This window comes from Pristis pectinata, chromosome 14 (genome assembly GCF_009764475.1).
Source record: "Pristis pectinata isolate sPriPec2 chromosome 14, sPriPec2.1.pri, whole genome shotgun sequence".
Classification (NCBI taxonomy): domain Eukaryota; kingdom Metazoa; phylum Chordata; class Chondrichthyes; order Rhinopristiformes; family Pristidae; genus Pristis; species Pristis pectinata.
Genome location: NC_067418.1, coordinates 33,144,470 through 33,166,385, shown reverse-complemented (window position 1 = coordinate 33,166,385; position 21,916 = coordinate 33,144,470). Strand labels below are relative to the sequence as shown.

The 21,916-nt window shown below is 43.0% G+C and overlaps 1 protein-coding gene across 2 annotated transcripts in view; it reads right to left on the bottom strand.

Moving 5' to 3' along the window:
- Positions 1 to 2,497: 2,497 nt before the first annotated feature.
- Positions 2,498 to 21,916, bottom strand: part of syt8 (synaptotagmin VIII) — a 69,469-nt gene continuing 50,050 nt past the window's right edge. For both annotated transcript variants that reach the window (XM_052029518.1, XM_052029517.1), the window contains 2 exons: positions 13,803 to 13,936; positions 2,498 to 7,610 (listed from right to left, as the gene is read on the bottom strand). In XM_052029518.1, coding sequence (XP_051885478.1) covers positions 7,374 to 7,610; positions 13,803 to 13,936 — 371 coding nt within the window. In that variant the 3' untranslated portion in view covers positions 2,498 to 7,373. The remainder of the gene's footprint in view (positions 7,611 to 13,802; positions 13,937 to 21,916) is intronic.

The following is a 21,916-nucleotide window of genomic DNA, read 5'->3' as shown; positions in this document are numbered from 1 at the left end:
ATCCAAAATGGCAACAGACCATTATTAACCTGGTGTTGACTTGAAATCATTCCGCAGATCATCTTCATTTTTGGAAAATCCAAAAAATAAAAATTAAATTCAGAATCCAGAACTTAGAAATACACCTTTTGATTTCCTGTTAATAGCAATTTCTTGAGTTTTAAATATATTTGTTTTATTTCTTATTTTGCCCTTAACTAGAGCAATAGCAAACCACGCAGTAAATAGTTAACCCTCTAATATTAAAGAGATTAGTGCACCCAATATAATTACATATGGAATAATACAGCATGCACCTTATTTAAACCAAATACATCAAAATAAACTGCTATATGACTCATTCTTACTGCACTTTCTACCAAGGCTCCATCTGTTTGACAAAATGGATCCCACAGCCAAATTCAAAGAATACAAATGAATCTTCCAAATCTCCCTTCCTCAGCCAACAAATTAATTGGTCATTGATCTAACAGTGTGTGTGGAAACTTTCAATGTGTGAATGCCTGTCATAATAAAGTGACTACACTTCCTAAATAATTCACTAACTTTGGAGCTTCTGAGGATGATAGAGGGAGAAGATAAGAGCAAGTTAGATTGCTCCTTGCTTCAATGAGGCCTACCTAAGAATACATTTTACAGCAGCACATTGGTTACTTTTGAGTTCTTTAAAATGTTTTTTGTCTAACATGAAAGAAACTAGAGATTGAAACACGAATACATCATTGGCTGGTCAGATACACAACAGAAAGTACTGGGACTACTCAGCATGTCAGACAGCATCTACAGACAGAGAGAATGGTGTGGATCATGCTTGATCCAATTCCATTGCTGAGCTCACATCGTTGCTTCTGATATGGCTACCCTTTTCCTCAATCAAGGTTCTCCCCTCACCCTGGCTGACAGAGACCTTACTGGTTCCATTGTAACTTAATTTCTGCCACTCATGTATTGCCTCCATCATAAAACCAGAATAGGGCATTTCTTGCCTTTATCTTCACCCCACATGTCCCACATTCAACAAGTCCTTCTCTACAATTTTGTGACACCTCTCAAGTGATGCCATCACCAGAGGGTCTACCACACCCATTTCATTCCCAGAACTTCTGCTCCCATCCATTATTCTTCCTTCCAGAAGCAGGATAAGCTTCTATTTGTCCTCGCACTCCATGCATGCACCCTCCATCTTCACATTCAGTAAATCATCCCCAATGAGTCCCAACACCTCCAACATGATGGCACCACCAGACCCATCTTCCCTGCCCCTATGATTTCAGCATTCAAAAGGGACTATTCCCTCTGTGCCCTCTGGTTCATAACAAGCAGAAGCAGGAGTAGTTCGTTTGACACTCATGTCTGATCCAGCATTCAGTAAGATCACGATTGACATTTTACCTCAGCAACACTTTCCTTTATTCATCCCATACCCTTGTTCACCTTAATATCCAAAAATCTATTGATTTCTGTCCTGAATATATTCCATCCCTTTCATCAAAGCCCATTCTTTTAAATATGGCATCTACCCATGCAATTGGGAAGAATAACAATTTCACCCTCCATTTTTCATCCAGGGCCCCTACAAAATGAAGCAATGTCTTTCTTGTGTTCCTTTAGTTTAGTATGTGTATTTATGATCTGGTCATGTCTGTACTGTGGAAACAAAGAGCAGATTGGATCATTGCTTTGAAGAACACACCATTCTTTCTGCAAGGACTTGCAGTCACTTGCCAGTGTAATTCTCTATTCCACTCCCATTCAGATCTCTCTGAGCTCAGACTTCTGAATGTTTCAGTGAATTTCAATGCAAGCCCTTTACCTTCTGACCAGGTGCATTATAGCTTTCCAAACCCAACAATTTTCAGCAATTTTATTTCATATTCCCATAGTCATAGTGCTTTCCTTTGGTGTTTTCAGACAGTGGATTATTTCTCCCATTAACACCTCCATGTGTCAATTTGCTTCTTACTTGTGCCAATACTATACTCTTTCATCTTCTTTTGATAATGTAATCTCTTCTGTGTTCCCCCATCACAGACCTTCCTTTCGTTCTCCCCTCCCTCTTCACCCTTTCCCTGCATCTTAAAAAAAATGAAATTGCATTTGTTTTGAAGAGTGGTCGACATGAAACATTAACTTTGTTTCTCTCTCCACAGATGCGACCTGATCTCCTGTGTATCTCCAGTATATTCTATCATATTTCAGATTTCCTGCATCTGCAGTATTTTGCTTTTGCACAATGGTTGCAGGAAAACATTCACATATTTCTGTGAGTTCAAGATTTTAATTAGGATATATTTTTATTGAAACCTTTATGATCTGGTTATTTGGTTATCCAAATAATTGTACCAATTATATTTGCTTGCTTGTCTTTACATCCTCATTGAGTTGAAGTAAAAATCTTCTTCAGTGGTTCTTGCTCTTATAATCTCCCAGAAGTTCATTAACTGTATGACTTCTTGTTTCAGGCACGATTACATCTACTAATTTCGGCATCACGTAAGCAATAATGTGTCATCCACCTCAACTTTGACCCTGGTATTTTCAGCCTTTCTGCTATCCTGCACTAAGGACCCATTTTGTCTGATTCTCTCAATAATGAAGTATGCAGACTTACTGATTTCATTAATTTAACAATACCATCTTACTATGTTACTAAATTACATAAGGATTTTATAAGTTTCGCAGATATGAAACATGTAAAACATGACAGAAAGCAAAATAATGATATTTAAATATCTTTATAACATTTCTGATTATGTTAATAAATATATATATACACCCCTTTGCTTCCTATCATCCAGATTCCAATGCACTTTCTCTGTATTATTTTATTGCATTTTTCCACGTAATGAATACCATAATAACTTCATAATATATATCACAATTCAAATACATTGTAAAAACTGAATAAAACTAGATAAAGGCAATATTCCAGGCACAGGTGGCTGCAAAGATGTGTAGAGCACTGACCCTTAAAACCAGGCACAACTTGGGGATATTGACTTGGGAAAAGAAGGCTGATTGAAAGGGCTAGAATTAAGATGGCTGACAAATCGGGAAATATGTTCAATAATGCAATTGGTCTTTTCATTTTCTCAACTTCTAATCTCTTTTTCAATTCCATGATGTTGCATATTTGCATACTCTAATTTGCAAAATAACTTTTCAACAGTCAGTAATTTTACAAGTACAAATCCTTGTATGGAGTAATTACCATGTTAGAAGATGGAAACAGACCGTAACTGCATCGGAAAAGTGCTTCAGTAAATTGAGCCACCACCTGCAGAAACAGCAGAAGGCCTCAGTTTGAGACCTTTAGTCCACTGCCCACCCAACACAGGCAGAAAAAGAGCATAGAAGTGGGAGATGAGGACTGGGTAGTTCTTGATTGCAAAATGCTCCAGATTAAAAATAAGAAACACTGGTGTGATGGGTAGGAAGAGAGAAGAAACCTCCTAATGATTAAATTCTCAAATGCTCAATTTAATATCAAAATAATTTATTCCTTTCTGATTTTAAGCGATATCTTCTTTAACATATTATTTGTTCCCTGTATTAATAAGTGAGATTGTGTGATATAAACAATTTATGCACACTTTAACACAGTTTTTTTGTCAAATGTGTTCTACATAATCAAATGCAGAAAGTTAAGATTCACAATACAGGATGCAGTTCGGTCAGATGTACATCTCAGTTTTGAAGCTATTTAAATTTTCAGCTACTTATGTTGGGTGGGAATCAAGCCAATCCAAAGGATTATCTCAAAGATGGGCAAGAGGCTTTCTGTTGGCCTGGGAGGAGCACTCCTCTTCCTCCTCCTGAAGAAAGGAAAGGGCTTTTTAAAATGGATGGTCCGATCAGGGCAGAACATACCACAGTCTTGCTATAAGGGTTCAATGTATGTTTTCAAACTCCAATATCCATAATTAAAAGTGGCTTCTTCCTTGAACCATCCAACAATGCCATCTGCCCACTCTTCTATGGCAGCAGCAGATGTGCCAGTGCTAACAAGACAACATATAATGCAAATTTCCAGGTCACCCAATTTTAAATGCCAGATGAAGGTAATTAAAAATTTGCTTCTAATCAGCTGAAAGCTAAATTAAATCCGTTTCTGGAGGCCGACAATGGATTGCTCATTTTAATAAAAAAAATTTTCAGGATATATGTATAAGAGCCATTAAAGTAAGGAATTTGTTTTCAGCAACTCACATTTAAATTAAGGATCCAGTTTCCTCACTGCAGATTTTGCAGTAACGCCTCTTCCATATGGACAATGTAAACACATTGCACCAGGGATGCATTATTACAGCAATACAGAGCACTTTTCCCTTAAGTGATAAATGTGTCTGCTTAATTAAAGTAACACACACAATGAGCATGTTAGCACTTGCACTTCAATTTGTAATTACAGCAATTTTGTTGGTTTGGGAAGAGGAAAAGCATGCATGAAAGAATGATCCCTACACAGTCATTGCTGCACAATTATCATCAGCATAAAACCTCATACCAAAAGCAATTTATAGGTGCTAGTGGTTTGGAAATGTAATTTCCAAAGATTCTTTGACACCAGTAATTGCTATAGCGATGTTGAGTTCTTCACTCATTAAATCTTGAGGGAATGAAATCATCTTCAAGATAGCAGAGCTGCTGAATTTAAAGTTTTTTTTTACCAGAAAATATTCTTTACCTTCAATGCTAAATTATGAGAAAAAGGTACAACATGAAAAATGCACCAGTTAAGTCCGATTCAAGTTTCCGTCATCAGCAATAGACATATTCCTGTTGGATTTCTCCTTCCCAGCCTGAGGATGCTGAAGCAATATGATGCTCAGGATTATCCAATTCAACACTGGTCAGAAAATGAATCTATAGACCTCTTGATCTATGTAATTCAATGTGCTTTCTGTTACATTTATCTTTGTTAGCCATTTCTTTCAGAATAGTTGCCTCTAAATAAATCAGGAGAATTGTTTTTCATCTAAATCCTGTGCCACGTACAAGAAATATTCTCACTGAAGTTGTGCATTCTAACAAGGTTTCATCTTCTAGTCACCTTATGTGGTCAATGATGGAGATTTTTTTCACAGTAATCCCCTTTCAATACAAAAATCACAGATTAAGTACCTTTCTGAAGATTCTAACATTTATCATAAATGTACATTACAATATGATTAACATTAAATTGTTTTTAGTTAGTTTGAGTAAACAGACCAGATGTCAATGGATACAACTTTTGCTTTTAACTCACTTACATCTTGAAGGGCAAGTTTTGACTCAGCCACTTAGTATTGAGCAATCTAGGGCGAGAGTCAGGCAATAGTCTTAGTCGTGACCGATATTAAAAAAAAGGTGAAGCATTGCCTGCAACAGTGTCAAGATTGGACTTTAAAAATGTGTGCATTGTAGAAGGAAGTTAAATTGGAGGTGAAAGGCAATACAATGAGTCTCGAGTTTGGAATAAGGCCAAATCTACAAAAGAGGAAGACCTAGAGTGTGGTTTACATAGCTCTTAAGAAAGCATTGCCCAGAGTAGCATTGATAAATTGTGAAAAAATGAGGAAGTTTCCATCAAGGAGTGTGAGAGCTGAAAAAAATTTGTCTATCAGATGAGTATTTAAATTTACTTTGCATTGCAAATAGGTTAGGTTACTTTAAAATGTGATTCAATCAAAATTACTATTGAGCAAGACGGGATTTAAAATTTAATCTTTATGTAAGCAAATAATGGGATAATTTTTTTTAGGAAGTACAGAGCATTTCCTTCTAGATATGAAAAGAATGTACATTGGTGAATGCAGTCTTTATTATGTTTGCCCTTGAAAATATTGTGGTTATGGCTGAAAAATAGTTTGCCGGTGTACCTGGCCCACTTTGCAGATCTCGCCTGGTTTCTTTTAGTAGGGAGAAATTCCTGGTAGCATAAGTAGGCAAGAACATCCTGAACAGATACAGATCAGGGCTGGCACGATTTCCTAAGCTCATCAACCAATACTATTTCCTGCTCCCTTTCGCATAGTATCGGCAGTTAAAGCAATTAACCCATTAATAACAAATTGGCAAACTTGCACCACAGCAATTAAGAAATATTTTTAACATACTATCTAACATAATAAATTTAAAAGAATATCTTCACAAGCAAAATGTGGTGAGGTAAATGAATATTATTCATATGGGATGAGAATGGAGCAGACCTTGCCCCATTCTCCTGAAATTCTTTGGAAGTGATCCTGCATTTACTTCAAGATCCTGTGTTTTGGTTCCCTCTAGCAATGATCTCAGCACACTTTTTAGGATGAGAAGCACGCTACCTAATTTGTAAGGGTGCTTCCCAGCAGGAACATTTTCTCTGGCAGGCCTGGATGTTTCTTATTAGGCTTTGGAATTTGACACACCATACTTATTTCAGTATTCTATTGCCCTGGCCCGAATCACCACAGCCTCTCAATCCAACCTAAGGTCAACACCCACCCCATCCCCTCCTCCAACTCCTATATGTCCAAAATCCTGCTTAAGGCTCCAACTCTTCTTTATGTGGTTTGCTGGTCTCCCAACAGATTTATAGCCATCTGAACTTAGGGCCTTTATCTGCCAGTTAGAGTACATTTCCAAAGCTGCAGAAAGCTTTCTATATCTTGTTGATGTGGCTACTTGATAGATTTGGTCCCTGGAAGTAATCACATTGGAAGTTCTTCAAAACTGAGCATGATTCTTTTACCAACATTGGGTCTTGCATATTTAGTGTGGGGTCAATGAATGATGAGCAAAAGTAGATCCTGGCCAATTCTTCCTCACAATTGCTGCCCTGGGGGAGATCAACCACCTCACCACAAACCAAGGAGCAGATTCAATCCTCTAAGTTTCTTGATCTATTATTATCTGCAACCAAAGTGAGAGTGTGCTTTAATTCATTGCTTCACATATTATTACCAAATCTGCAATCATAAAGATAGTGGTCCATTAAAATAGTAATTCAATCCTGGAGATTAGTATCCCAACTCTTGAATTATGGTAATGCTGCAGTTTATTCAGAATAAATCATTATGTTTTATTTACTTTCATTGTGATACGATTTTCCAGAAGAATGGAAATCCCAACTTTCCACATTTCTGATCAGCACCATGCTCCAATCTATACCAAGATCAGCTTTACAATTACAACCAGAATCACAGAGCTGGTCATTCTTTAATAAATATGCTCTGTTCTGTATATTTATTTTGCTTGAGAAACTTAACGTAAAACATTTCAACTCCTCCAATTTGGTTCAATTCCTAGAACGCAGAATGCCGTAGCAGAGTGGTACTGATTGTGGGTGAATAAATCTATCTGAAGCAGATAATCTTTCAGTTTACTTCTTCATGAACTGTATTTTGGTTTCACTGGCTTTTGCCTTTGTGACGAGGATTCTTTTTAAGCTCTTTGAGTTCTTTATCTACTTGCTCTTTGGATTGGAGAGAGTGCCACTGTGCAATCGGTCGTCTGGGATTGGCCAGCATGTCGGACCAATGGCGTAACTGATTTCCGGTGGCATCACAGCCAAGAAAGAGTCTTCCAATGGCATCGTTCTTTGATAACTTGTCATGATCCCACACAGAGATCACCAACCGCACTTTCTGTGTGATGAAAGAGGAAAAAAAATGATAGATAATAAGACCGTAAGAACATTGGCCATTCGGCCTATTGAGTCTGCTCCACTATTCAATCATGGATTCATTTTTAACCCCATCACCTGCCTTCTCCCCATAACCCCTAACACTCTTACCAGTCAAGAACCTATCAACCTCTGCCTTAAATACACCCAGTGACTTGGTCTCCACAGCCCTCCCTGCCAACAAATTCCACAGATTCACCAGCTTCTGGCTGAGGAAAATAAGGGACAGCCCTTTATTCTGAGGCTGTGCCCTCATATCCTAGACTCCTACTAATGGAAACATCCTGTCCACATCTATTCTATCCAGGCTTGTCAGTATCCGGTGAGCTTCAATGAGATCCCAACTCATCCTTCTGAATTCCATCAGGTACAGGCCCAGAGACATCAAACACTCCTCATATGTTAAACATTTCATTCCTGGGATCATTCTTGTGAACCTCCTAGGACCTTCTCCAGGGCCATCACACCCTTCCTTAGATACAGGGCCCAAAGTGAAGTCTGATCAGTGCCTAATAAAGTCTCAGCAGTACATCCTGGCTTTTATATTCTAGTCCTCTTGAAATGAATGCTAACATTGCATTTGCCTTCTTTACCACTGACTCAACCTGCAAGTTAACCATGAGGGAATCCTGAACTCAGACTCCCAAGAGCCTTTGTATCTTTGATTTCTGAATTTTCTCTCCATTTAGAAAATAGTCAACACCTTTATTCTTCCTACCAAAGTGCATAGCCCCACACTTCCCTACACTGTATTCCATCTGCCTTTTCTTTGCCCACTCTCCAAACCTGTCCAAGTCCTTCTGCAGACTCCCTGCCTCCGCAACACAACTTGCCCCTCCACTCATCTTGGTATCGTCTGCAAACTTGGCCACAATGCCATCACTTCCTTCTTCCAGACATTAATGTATAAAGTGAAAAGTTCTGGTCCCAGCACTGACCCCTGCAGAACTTCACTCATCACCAGCAGCCATCCTGAAAAGGACTCCTTTATCCCCACTCTCAAGGTGTGCAGCACCTTGTCAAAGGCCTTCTGAAAATCTGAGTATATAACATCCACTGACTCTCCTTTGTCTAACCTGTTTGTTACCTCCTCAAAGAATTCTAACAGATTTGTCAGGCAAGATCTCCCTTTAATGAAATCATGCTGACTTCATCCTGTTTTATCATATACTTCCGAGTACTCTGAAATTTCATCCTTAATAATGGACTCTTACCAATCACCAAGGTCAGGCTATCCAGCCTATAATTTCCTGTCTTTTGCCTTCCTCCCTTCTTAAACAGCAGTGTCACATTTCCAATTTTCCAGTCCTCTGGGACATTCCCTGACTCCAGTAATTCTTGGAAGATCATTACTAATGCCTCCACAATCTCTTCAGCTACCTCTTTCAGAACCCTGGGGTGTAGTCCATCTGGTCCAGGTAATTTATTCACCAACAGGCCCTCCACAGCACCTTCTCCTTAGTAATGGCCACTACACTCTACTCTGCCCCCTGACTCTCTTGAATTTCTGGTATGTTACTGGTGCCTTTCACTGTGAAGACTGATGCAAAGTACTTGATTACCTCCTCTGCCATTTCTCTGTTCCCCATAACTACTTCTTCGGCATCACTTTCAAGTGGTCCAATGTCAACTCTTGCCTCTCTCTTACCCTTTATGTATCTAAATGAACTTTTGTAATTTTCTTTTATACAGTTGGCTAGTTTACCCTTGTACTTCATCTTCTCCTCCCTTACAGCCTATTCAGTTGTCCTCTGTTGGCTTTTAAAGGCTTCCCAGTCCTCTGGTTTCCCTCTAATCTCTGCCATATTTTATGCCTTCTCTTTTGCTGTTATGCTGTTCCTGACTTCCCTTGTCATTCATGGTTGCCTCGTCCTCCCCTTAATGTGCTTCTTCTTCCTTGGGATGAAATTCTTCTCTGTCTCCCAATTTAATCCCAGAAACTCCTGCCATTGATGCTCCACTGTCTTCCCTGCTAGGGTCCCTTCCAATCAGCTCTGGCTAGCTTCTCCCTCATGTCTCTGTAGTTACCTTTACTCAACTGTAATACCATTGCATCAGATTTTAGCTTCTCTCTCTCAAATTGCAAGGTGAATTCTATCATCTTATGACCACTGCCTCCTCAAGGTTCCTCCACCATAAACTCCCCGGTCAAGCCTTATTACACAATACCAAATCCAGAATTGCCTGTTCCCTAGTGGGCTCTACCACAAGATGCTCTAAAAAGCCATCTCGTAGACATTCCACAAACTCCTTTTCTTGCAGTCCACTACCAACCTAATTTCTCTAGTCCACCCCCATGATAACTGTAAAATTACATTTCTCACATACCTTTTCTATCTCCTGGTGTATTTGTACCCCACATCTTGACTACTATTCAAAGGCCTGTACACAACTCCCATCAGGGTCTTTCTACCTTTGCGGTTCTTCAACTCTACTTACAAAGATTCTACATCTTCTGATCCTATATCGCTCCTTGTTATCGATTTCATTTCATTTTTTACCAACAGGTCATCCCCTCAATACAGGCTTTAAGAATACTATTTTACCTCCATTTTGCTTTATTCCTTTATGGGTTTCAAGTAATGCAAAAGCATTTCAGATACAGCAGAGTAAAGTGCAATGTTCCAATTTTAAAAGAAATCCTGGTTCCACTGATTAGACAGGAGAATGCATCAATTAATAATTCAAATGTGAAATGCTCCACAATTGAGGTTAAGTCTGGGCTCACCCATTGTCTGCTCCAAGATTACTGCAAATAAAACCTCTTGATTTCCCTTATTTCATCCCAGTCATCAAGTACTCTCTGAATGAAATTGTCAGCACAATAAAAATTTTGAATTTATAAATAGCCTCTTTAACATTGTAGAACATCCAAAGGCATTTCATCGGAGTGCTTACAGATAAAATTTGACAAGACACATATTATAACAATATTATCAATAAAAAGTAGGAGTAAAGGGGTAAATTTTAAAAGAGTTAGAGAATGGAGAGGCTGAGGAAAGTAATTCCAGACAAGCCCTTGAACATTTAGCAGCTAATTGAGTGCTTAAATTAGTGTTTTACAAGAGGTTAGAATTGAGGAGTGCAGATACTTTGGAGGGTTTTAGGATGAGGAATTATAGACTTTGAAAAGGAGAGAGGCCATGGAAGAATTTGAAAACTAGGATAAGGTTTTTAAAATTTGACAGTGTTCAAGCAGGAGCTAATGTAGGGCTGATGAGGTGGCTGAACAAGAGTGGTGAAAACTTTGGATGATTTAAGGTAATTTTAAGCTTAAGAAGAGTGGAGAAGGTTGTACTGGAAAAGTCAGGTCTAGATGTAACAAGATCATGGAAGGTTTCAGCAGCAAAGGCAAGACCAGAGAAGCAATCAGGCAATGCCATTGGAAATGGAAGTAAGTCTGAGTCAGGGCTCAGGAATGAGATTGGATGCTCTTGTTGGGGCAAATGCATCACCGAGTAGAATCCAGTTACCCAACCAGACCCAGATGTACTGGGTTCATGCCATGCATCAAAAAAGTCCTCATATTTGTGCTGGATCACGTCATTTTGGGCCAATTCTATATAAATGGAATATTAAGTCTCATTTCTGTGGGATGTTTGGGGTAGTATTTGCAGGACTGCCCACAAGTACCCAGAGTTCAAGAAGTGCATCCTATTTCTCACTAGAATTCTACACTTCAATGTAAAATCTGGCTGCCTGACCCAAAGCAGATGGATCCAACCACAGGTGTCAGATTTGAGACAATTAAAGTTCCTCAGGCTCTGGTGGGGCATTAATTTTATACCAGAGCAAAGCTCCATCATCAAACCTGTTGGCACAGCATCAAAGAGATTACTATGAGACAGGTGGAATCAGCAATAGAGCTTGTGACAGGGATCAAAGATAATGGTCTTCCCAATATTAATTGAGAGGAAGTTTCCATTCATCCAGTCCTGGACATCAGACAAACAGTCTGATAGTTGAGGTGCAGTAGAGGATGAAGGGAGGCAGTGGTTGTCATCAATGCACTCCCTATACACTCATGACTGGGTGGCCAGATTCTGCTCTAATTCCATCTACAAGTTTGTAGATGACACCACCATAGTGTGCCAAACCTCAAATAGCAATGAGTCAGAGTACAGAAAGGTGACAGAGAGCCTAGTGGCATGGTGTCACGACAACATTTCCCTCAATGTCAGCAAAACAAAAGAGCTGGTCATTGACTTCAGGAAGTGGGGCGGTGCACACACTCCTGTTTATATCAACAGTGCTGAGATCGAGAGGGTTGAGAGCTTCAAGTTCCTAGGAGTGAACATCACCAATAGCCTGTCCTGATCCAACCATGTAGATGCCATGGCCAAGAAAGTTCACCAGCGCTACTACTTCCTCAGGAGGCTAAAGAAATCTGGCATGTCTCCTTTGACCCTCACCAACTTTTATCGATGTGCCATAGAAAGCATCATAAGAGGATGCATCACAGCTTGGCATAGCAACTGCTCTGCCCAAGACTGCAAGAAACTGCACGACTGTAAAGCAGCCAACATAATCAAAGACCCAACCTACCCCGGACATTCTCTCTTCTCCTCCCTCCCATTGGGCAGAGGATACAAAATCCTAAAAGCACGTACCACCATTCTCAAGGACAGCTTCTATCCTGCTGTTATAGGGCTATTGAATGGTCCCCTAGTACGATAAGATGGACTCTTGACCTCACAATCTACCTCATTATGGCCTTGCATGTGACAATAATAAACTAATTTACTTGTGGAAACTGATATTGTTTACAGATGATAACAGGCAGAATGTAGATGATAAATAGGAGGATACAAGGATAGATCCTCTGGGGTCACCAGGAAGAATGCTGTGGGAAGAGGAAGCTAACATATTGCTGGTGATCCTCTGACCATGACTGCAATTGTACAATATAATGTCTTTCGTAATTTTCTGTTCATGGGATCTACATTATTATTCAAAGTCATATTGCATGGCAAGTTATTAACAAACAAGTGAAGACTTTAATGGGATGCAGTCTGTGCTGAATACTAACTCAGCCCACAGGAGTGAAATATTATGTCTAACTCACAGCAGTACTTCATTTCTATTCCTAACTTAAAGGTGCAAAATTATTCTGAGCACAATTTCACAAGTGCCACTGCCTTCCTGCTGCCATAGAACATTACTGAAGTGACAATCTTTTGTTAGTCCAAATACTAAGTATCAGCAGGGTGTTTGGCCGGAAGGTCCTCCAGCTGAGATCACACATGCTCTAAGTTGGTGTCCAGACATGAATACTTTCCAGTTGGATATTCTGAAAAGTGACTGTAGCAGAAACCCTCATAGCCCTGGACGGCTGAGACCAATAGTAATAGCACAAACTGACATCTCACCTGATAGCAATGTAAATTTGTACAAACTAGGGTCTTGGAAGGACAGTCATGCAGATTTTCAAGCAAGTGAGATCTACCACAAGATTTGTTGACTTGTTCTCAAAGACCACAATACAGCCTGGTAAATATGGTTTACAATTTAAGTATTCATATGAACCCATGATGTTGTTTTCAAGATTAGTAAAATAGGTATGGCAGTTTACCCCAGAGACCTGCAGTACACATAGCCAAATTTACTCAGCCTGGTAAGGAACTAAATAAAGGTCATGCTGCTTCCAACAAGAGGGGGAGAAAAAACCAGCATGCTGCTGGGTTGACATTTCACATGCCCCGGTTAGCTAAACGCTGGAATGGAGGTCGGGAAGCAATCAATGCCAGCTGCCACAAGCCATGATGGATTTGAGATAAAAATGGGAGAAAGGAGAGGAGTGCAAATTGCTCCCCACTTGTCACAAAACAGATGGCTAATTTGTTTTGTGCTAGTGAAACTCTAGAATGCAAGACCTGTGTAATGGGATCACTCCCACCTTCAGTTCTAAGTCGAGAACATGTTAAGGTGCAGAGTAAAGCTCCGTCCATACTGCCCTAAGAAAGTAGTTCAATTCATCTCTGAGAAGGTCACCAGATATAATATATCCACTCCCTCCTTATGTCTGCTTGAGTCAGAATATCAATTTGGCAATAAGTTGCTTTATTACTGGATGAGTTAATTTCATGGTCAACAGAGACACAGTGATCCAGCACACCACAACTTTCCTTTTAACTATTTCACATTTACTCCTCACCTGTATTTCTTCTAAATTTATATCAAATGTAAAAGATTCATTGAAATATGGATTTAGGGTATTCTTTTTAACTGTTGTCTTCCTCTTCTTAATTTTTTTATTATTGAGTATCAAGCGAATCTTCACATAGGGATCTATAAGAAATACAAAGAATACTTCCGATTATTGACAAAAGCAAAATCCCTCAGTTCTTTTAGGTTTATATTCCATCTTTGCTTTGCAACAGTAAGTGGTAAATATTCATTTTTAACTTTGCAGAGACTGACTTAATAAAATAACCACAAATCTTCTATTTAGATAATGCTTCCTGAGACAATTGTGTGTTAACAAATGTTTTATACTCAGAATCAGAACATGCCATTTGCTAGAAGCAAGGTGATGTGAATTTGGTTCTATTTTTCCATTGGCTGGGATAATTTTAATTTTGGACAGTTGTGTAAAATGTGATATCAGTTCAACCATCTATAAAACAATCCTTAACCATCAATGGAAAAGAAAAAGTGAGAGAAACATCATGGGCTAGGAATTAATTAGATCATATCAATGAATGCTAAGATGGGATTGTCTATTGCAGTTCAGTCAGTACATGGTTCTTGTGTGTGCATTTCATGCACAGGGAATTGTGTATCTCATTAATTTCCACATTACCGCATTGATTAAATTACACCCGTTGAAATCAACCAAACCTGACTGACATCAGGAATCCAGATCTTAAAGGGGAGAATGAGTATTGAATCCAATCACTACTTTAAATATCAAAATTTCATGGAGACACAAGAGATTGCTGATGCTGGAATCTGGAGCAAAGAAAAAGCAAACTGCTGGAGGAACTCAGTGGGGCAGGCAGTATCTGTTGATGGACAGTTGTGTTTTGGGCCGAGACCCTTCATCTGGACTGATCAATGACCAGGAACAGGATGAAAACAGGTCCCAACGTTCTTGGAGCAAACCTTGACATCTTGTCAAAGAAGTCAGGAGTCACAAGAAAACCTTCTGTGCCTGGGGTCCCAGGAAGCAACCCTCCAGGCTGAAATGAAGTGGAAATAAGAGGAGGCCAGAGGTAAATATCAGGTGCAGCATTGTGGATATTGTTCCAAGGGTGAAAGATACTTCATGGTCTTATTTGTCTGGTTATCAGCAGAGACAATCACAAATTTCATCTGTTAACACAAGCATTTCCACATTCACACACTTGCCATTGGTCTAACACTTATACACATCTCATGCCCCACACAGGCTAAAGAAATTAGATTTATATTCTCTTGAGTTCAGAAGAAGAAAGGGTAATACTATTGAACCATATAAGATTCTGATAGGACATGACAGGATAGGTGTTGAGGTGTTTCCACTAGTGAGAGAATCTCAAATGGGTGGACAATTTTACAAGATTAGGGGGCAGTCATTTAAAACTGAGGTGTGTAGGAATTTCTTCCTGCAGAGGAGATGCTGGTGGTCTTGAGGTACATAAAGGTGGATAAATATCCAGGGCCTGATCAAGGGTATACTAGACTCAGCCAGCTCCGTCACGGGTACAACCCTCCCCACCATCAAGGACATCTTAAGAGGCAGTGCCTCAAGAAGGTGGCATCCATCACTAAAGACCCTCACCATCCAAGACATGCCCTCTTCTCATTGTTACCAATAGGGAGGAGGTATAGGAGCCTGAAGACTCCCACTCAATGATTCAAAAACAGTTTCTTCCCTTCCACCATCAGATGTCTGAATGGTCGATGAACCCACGAACGCTACCTCATTATTCCTTTTTTTGCACTATTTATTTATTTTTGTAATTTATAATAATTTTATGTCTTTGCACTGTATTGCTGTGTCAAAATAACACACTGTGGCGACTCACCGTCTAGTCGGGCGAACCGGCTCGGCAGTCGGGTCGCGCGGCGTCGGAGCGACGAGGCCCAAGATGGCGGCGGGCCTCGTCTTTCCGAGCGACGGGGAGAACCCGCGCGCGGGAAAGTCCTGATGACGTAGGACTTACGTCATTGCCGGTTTTTTGGGCGGGAGTTTCTCTCCCTTAAAGGGCCCGCACAAGGCGGGAAAATAAACCAGTTCTGTTTGGCAATCCTCCGAGTCGAGTCTTGTTTTATTCCGCGGTAGCAACCGCTACATTGGTGACCCCGACGGTCCAAACGGCTTTTGGACCCGCGAAATGGACGACAGCGCAGCAGCCAACGCAGTGGCCCTCAAGCCGCCCGCCTTTTGGACACTTCGGCCCAGCGTCTGGTTTGACCAGGCCGAAGCGCAATTCCACCTTCGGCAGATCACCTCCGACTCCACGAAGTACTACCATGTGGTTAGCTCTCTGGACCAGGAGACAGCCGCCCAGGTTGGAGACTTCATCCAGTCGCCTCCGGAGGAAGATAGGTACCCGGCTTTCAAAGATCTTTTGATCCGGACCTTCAGCCTCTCCCGTTGTGAGCGCGCCGCCCGCCTGCTTCATCTGGATGGCCTGGGGGACAGATCCCCATCCGCCCTAATGAATGAGATGCTGGCATTGGCCGAGGGACACAAGCCATGCCTGATGTTCGAACAGGCCTTCCTCGAACAGCTCCCCACTGACATCCACTTGTTGTTAGCTGATGCCGACTTCAGCAACCCCCGTGAGGTGGCCGCCCGGGCAGATGTCCTGTGGAGGGCCAAGCGCGAGAGCGGTTCGTCCATCAGTCAAATCACCAGGCCGCGAGCCCAATGCCTGCCTCGCCCGGCCCCAGCAACCGAGCAGCCACGCCCCAGGAACGCAGACGATGACACGGGCAACACCCCTACCCGCCAAGGTGGATGCTATCCGCCATTTTGCCCGCCCCGACACAGTCAAAGGCCTACAGGAATTCCTTGGGATGGTCAACTTTTACCATCGTTTCATCCCTGCAGCAGCCCGTATCATGCGCCCTCTGTTCTCGCTGCTGGCTGGTAAGGGCAAGGACATCACCTGGACTGACGAGGCTGCGGCTGCTTTCGTTAAGGCCAAAGACGCCCTGGCAGACGCCACGATGCTGGTACACCCTAGGACTGACGTCCCGACTGCCCTCACGGTAGACGCGTCCAACACCGCGGTGGGTGGGGTACTGGAACAGCTACTCGAAGGCCGCTGGCAACCCTTGGCGTTTTTCAGCAAACACCTTAGACCGCCCGAACTGAAGTACAGCGCTTTTGATCGGGAACTTCTAGCGCTGTATCTGGCGGTCCGGCATTTCCGATACTTTCTAGAAGGCAGGCCTATCACCGCTTTCACCGATCATAAGCCTCTGTCCTTTGCCTTCTCCAAAGTCTCCGATCCCTGGTCAGCTCGTCAGCAGAGACATTTATCCTACATTTCCGAGTTCACAACTGACATCCAACATGTCTCCGGAAAGGATAATGTCGTTGCTGATGCACTTTCCAGACCAACCATCCACAACCTATCCTTGGGTGTCGACTACACGGCCCTGGCTGACGCACAGCAAGCCGACGACGAACTGCCCAGCTACAGAACCGCAGTCTCGGGTCTGCAGCTCCGAGATTTCTTGGTTGGTCCAGATCAGCGGACCCTACTTTGCGACGTTGCGACTGGTCAGCCCCGCCCCATTGTCCCTGCAGCCTGGCGGAGACGCGTTTTTGACTCGGTACATGGGTTGGCGCACCCATCCATCAGATCTACTGTCCGACTGGTCGCCAGCAAGTTTGTCTGGCATGGCCTGCGCAAACAGGTCAGTGAGTGGGCCAGGACTTGTCTGCACTGCCAGACGTCAAAAATCCAGCGACACACCAAGGTCCCACCACAGCAGTTCGAGCCTACCCGTAGGAGGTTCGACCACATACACGTCGACCTCGTGGGCCCTCTGCCGGTTTCAAGAGGAGCCCGGTACCTCCTTACCATCGTGGACCGGTTCACGAGGTGGCCTGAGGCAACCCCCCTGACTGACATCACAACAGATTCCTGCGCCCGAGCGCTGCTCACGACTTGGGTCTCACGTTTTGGCGTTCCGGCCCACATCACTTCCGACAGAGGCACCCAATTCACTTCCAGTCTCTGGGCTGCATTAGCGAACCTGCTAGGGACGCAGCTGCACACCACCACGGCCTACCATCCTCAATCAAACAGGTTGGTGGAACGTTTTCACCGCCATCTAAAATCGGCCTTGATGGCCCGCCTGAAGGGTCCTAACTGGGTTGACGAGCTGCCTTGGGTCCTGCTCGGCATACGCACTGCCCCCAAAGACGACCTCCGCACTTCGTCAGCTGAGCTTGTATACGGGGCGCCACTAGTTGTCCCCGGGGATTTCATACCTGCCCTTCAGGACCAAGGGGAACAACCCCCAGCAGTTCTACAAAGACTGCGCGAGAAGCTCGGCGCCTTGGCCCCGATTCCCACCTCATGGCACGGTCAAGCCCCTTCCTGCCAGCCCAAGGAACTACGGGACTGTAAGTTTGTTTTCGTTCGCAGGGGCACACCTCGGGCGCCATTGCAACGACCATATGAGGGACCGTTCCGAGTCATACGGAATAACGGATCCACTTTTATTTTGGACATTGGAGGCAGGGAACAGGTTTTCACGGCGGACCGCCTCAAACCGGCCCATTTGGATCTGCAACAGCCTGTCGAGGTTGCCACGCCACGACGCAGAGGCCGCCCCCCTAAGCGGCAGCTGGCACAGCCCACGGACCTTGGGGACTGTCTCGCCGGTTCTGGGGGGGGTTGTGTGGCAACTCACCGTCTAGTCGGGCGAACCGGCTCGGCAGTCGGGTCGCGCGGCGTCGGAGCGACGAGGCCCAAGATGGCGGCGGGCCTCGTCTTTCCGAGCGACGGGGAGAACCCGCGCGCGGGAAAGTCCTGATGACGTAGGACTTACATCATTGCCGGTTTTTTGGGCGGGAGTTTCTCTCCCTTAAAGGGCCCGCACAAGGCGGGAAAATAAACCAGTTCTGTTTGGCAATCCTCCGAGTCGAGTCTTGTTTTATTCCGCGGTAGCAACCGCTACAACACTTTACATCATACAAGTCGGTGATAAGTCTGATTTTGGTTTTGATTTTAATTCTGTGGGAAGCAAGGGAAGAAATTTTTTTCTGCTGGAGATTTTTTGATCTTCCTCAGCCACGGGTGAGGTACTAGAAGACTGGATGGCAGCTAATGTTGTGCCTTTATTTAGGAAGGGATGTAAGGACAAGCCAGGGAACTACATGCCAGTGAACCTAACGTCAGTGGTGGGAAAGTTACTGGAGAGAATTCTGAGAGACAGGATCTATCTGCATTTGGAAAATCAAGCACTGATTAGGAATAATCAGCATGGCTTTGTGTGTGGGAAATCATGTCTCACGAATTTGACTGAGTTTTTTTAAAAAGGTGACCAAAGAGGGTTCATGAGGGCAGGTCGATAGACATTGTCTACATGGACTTTAGCATAGCCTTTGACAAGGTCCCGTGTTGTAGGCTGGTCCAGAAGGATAAATAATATAGGATCCAGGGTGAGCTAACAAACTGGATGCAAAATTGGCTTGGTGGAAAGAGTCAGGAGCGGTCTTGGAGAGTTGTTTTTCAGAGTGGAGGCCTGTGACCAGTGGTGTGCTGCAGTGACCAATGCTGGGGCTCCTGTTGTTTGTCACATATATAAACAATTTGGATGAGAATGTGGATGGTGTGATTAATAAGTTTGCAGATGACACCAAAATTGGTGGTGCGGTACACAGTGAAGAAGGTTACCTAAGGTTGCAACAGGATCTAGGTCAATTGGAAAAGTGGGCAAAGGAATGGCAGATACAATTTAACTCAGGCAAGTGCAAAGTGATGCATTTTGGGAAGTTTAACCAGAGCAGGACATACACGTTGAATGTAGGGCACTGGGGAGCACTGTTGAACAAAGAGAGCTAGAGATACAGGAGCATATTTCCCTGAAAGTGGAGACACCGTTAGACAGGGTGGTGAAGGAGGAGTCATGGCCTGCTTGCCTACGTTGGTCAGACATTGAGTACAAATGTTGGGACATCATATTACAGCTGTACAAGACATTGCTGAGACTGCACTTGAAGTATTGTGTGCAGTTCTGATCACCTTACTATGGGAATGATGTGAATAAGCTAGAGAGGGTGAAAATCTCAACCCCAGAGGGTGGTAGGGGTTGTAAAATCATTGGGGCTATTTAAAAAGAAAGTGGATATATTTTTTAAAGAAAGGAATTGAGGGGTTTGGGGAACTGGCACAGAAGGGGAGATGAGGCCCAGAGCAGATCAGACACAATCATATTGAATAATGGGGCAGGGCCAAGGAGCCACGTGACTTATTCCTGCTCCTATTTTCTTATGTTCATAGGTGAGAAACATTGGCAATGATTTCAAATGGTTGGCAGGTTCAGCATGATCTCTTCTCCTCCCTCCCATCATGCAGAAGATACAAAAGCCTGATTAGCTAAATGTGTGGCAACTCAGCCAATAAAAGGAAGGCAGAGTCAAGCGGAGTGGCTATTGTGAGAGGGGGCCAGTGTAGGAGTGGGAACCTGAGGCTTTAGCGAGGAGGCACAGGTGAGTAGCAGGTAAGGACAGGTAAAGTTTTTAGATTAGTTAAATAAAAAGACACCAAATTATAACTAATTAAATAAAATAAGGATGCAGGATCAGGTAATGTGTTGTAGCTGCAAAATGTGGGAGCTGGTGGACCCATTTGTGGTTCCTGGTGACCACACTTGCAGTAAGTGTTGGTTGCTCGAGGAACTCAGGCTCAAAGTTGATGACCTGGAATCTGAGCTTCAAACGCTGCAATGCATCAGGGAGGGGAAGAGTTACCTGCACACTGAGTTTCAGGAGGCAGTCACACCTATTAGATTAACTACTTTAAATTTGGTCTGTGGTCAGGGACAAGAGGGTGTGACTGTGAGTGAGGCAGGTGGGGGATCAAAGAGGTAGTGCTGGAGGAGCTTAGGCCTTGAGCTTGTCCAACAGGTCTCAGATTCTTGCTCCCTGTGGGGATGAGAGTGGGACTGTAGGAAGGATGAGCAACTGAACCGTGGCACCGTGGTTCAGGGAGCCATTCAAGAGGGGAGACAGAAAAGAAACGTAGGTGTAATTGGGGATAGTATAGTCAGAGGAATAGACACAATTCTCTGTCACAAGGATCGAGAATCCCAAAGGCTGGGTTGCCTGACTGTGCCCAGGTTCAGGACATCTCATCTGGTCTGCAGAGGAATTTGGAATGGGAGGGGAAAGATCCAGTTGTCATGGTCCATGTGAGTACCAACAACATAGGTAGAACAAGGAAAGAGGTTCTGCCAAGGGAATTTGAGCAGCTAGGAACTAAATTAAAAAGCAGAACCAAAAAGGTAATAATGTCTGAATTGCTACCTGAACCACGTGCAAATTGGCACAGGGTTAATAAGATCAGAGAGTTAAATGCGTGGCTCAAAGATTGGTGTGGGAGAAGTGGGTTTGAATCTGTGGGACATTGGCACCAGTATTGAGGAAGGAAGGAGCTGTTCTGATGGGACAGGCTTCACCTGAACCACACTGGGATCAGGGTCCTTGTGAATCACATAACTAGAGCTATGGATAGAGCTTTAAACTAAATAGTGGGGGGGGGGGGGGGTTCAACAGATTGAAAAAGTATGGATAAGGTAAAGAGGAAGGAGAGCGCAGTAGAGGTTACTGAAGTCTCCAGAATAAAGAATAAGACTGAAAGTTTAGAAAGGGATAAGAATGTAACTTCAAGCAAAATTGAGACAAATTTGAGAATAAGGGTGGTGAATACAGGACTGAAGGTGTTATATCTGAAATAATGCAGATGAGCTCAGAGCGGAGTTAGAAAGTGGCAGGTACGACGTTGTGGGCATCACAGAGTTCTGGCTGAAAGATGATCACAGCAGGGACCTAAATATCCAAGGACACACATCCTATCGAAAAGACAGGCAGGTGGGCAGAGGGGGAGGGTGGCTCTGTTGGTAAAAAATGAAATCAAATCCTTAGCAGGAAGTGACAATAGGATCAGAAGATGTAGAATCCTTGTGGGTAGAGTTAAGAAACTCCCTGATGGGAGTTATATACAGGCCTCCGAATAATAGCCAGGATGTGGGGTACAAATTACAACAGGAGATAGAAAAGGCATGTAAAAAGGGCAACGTTGCAGTAGTCATGGGGAA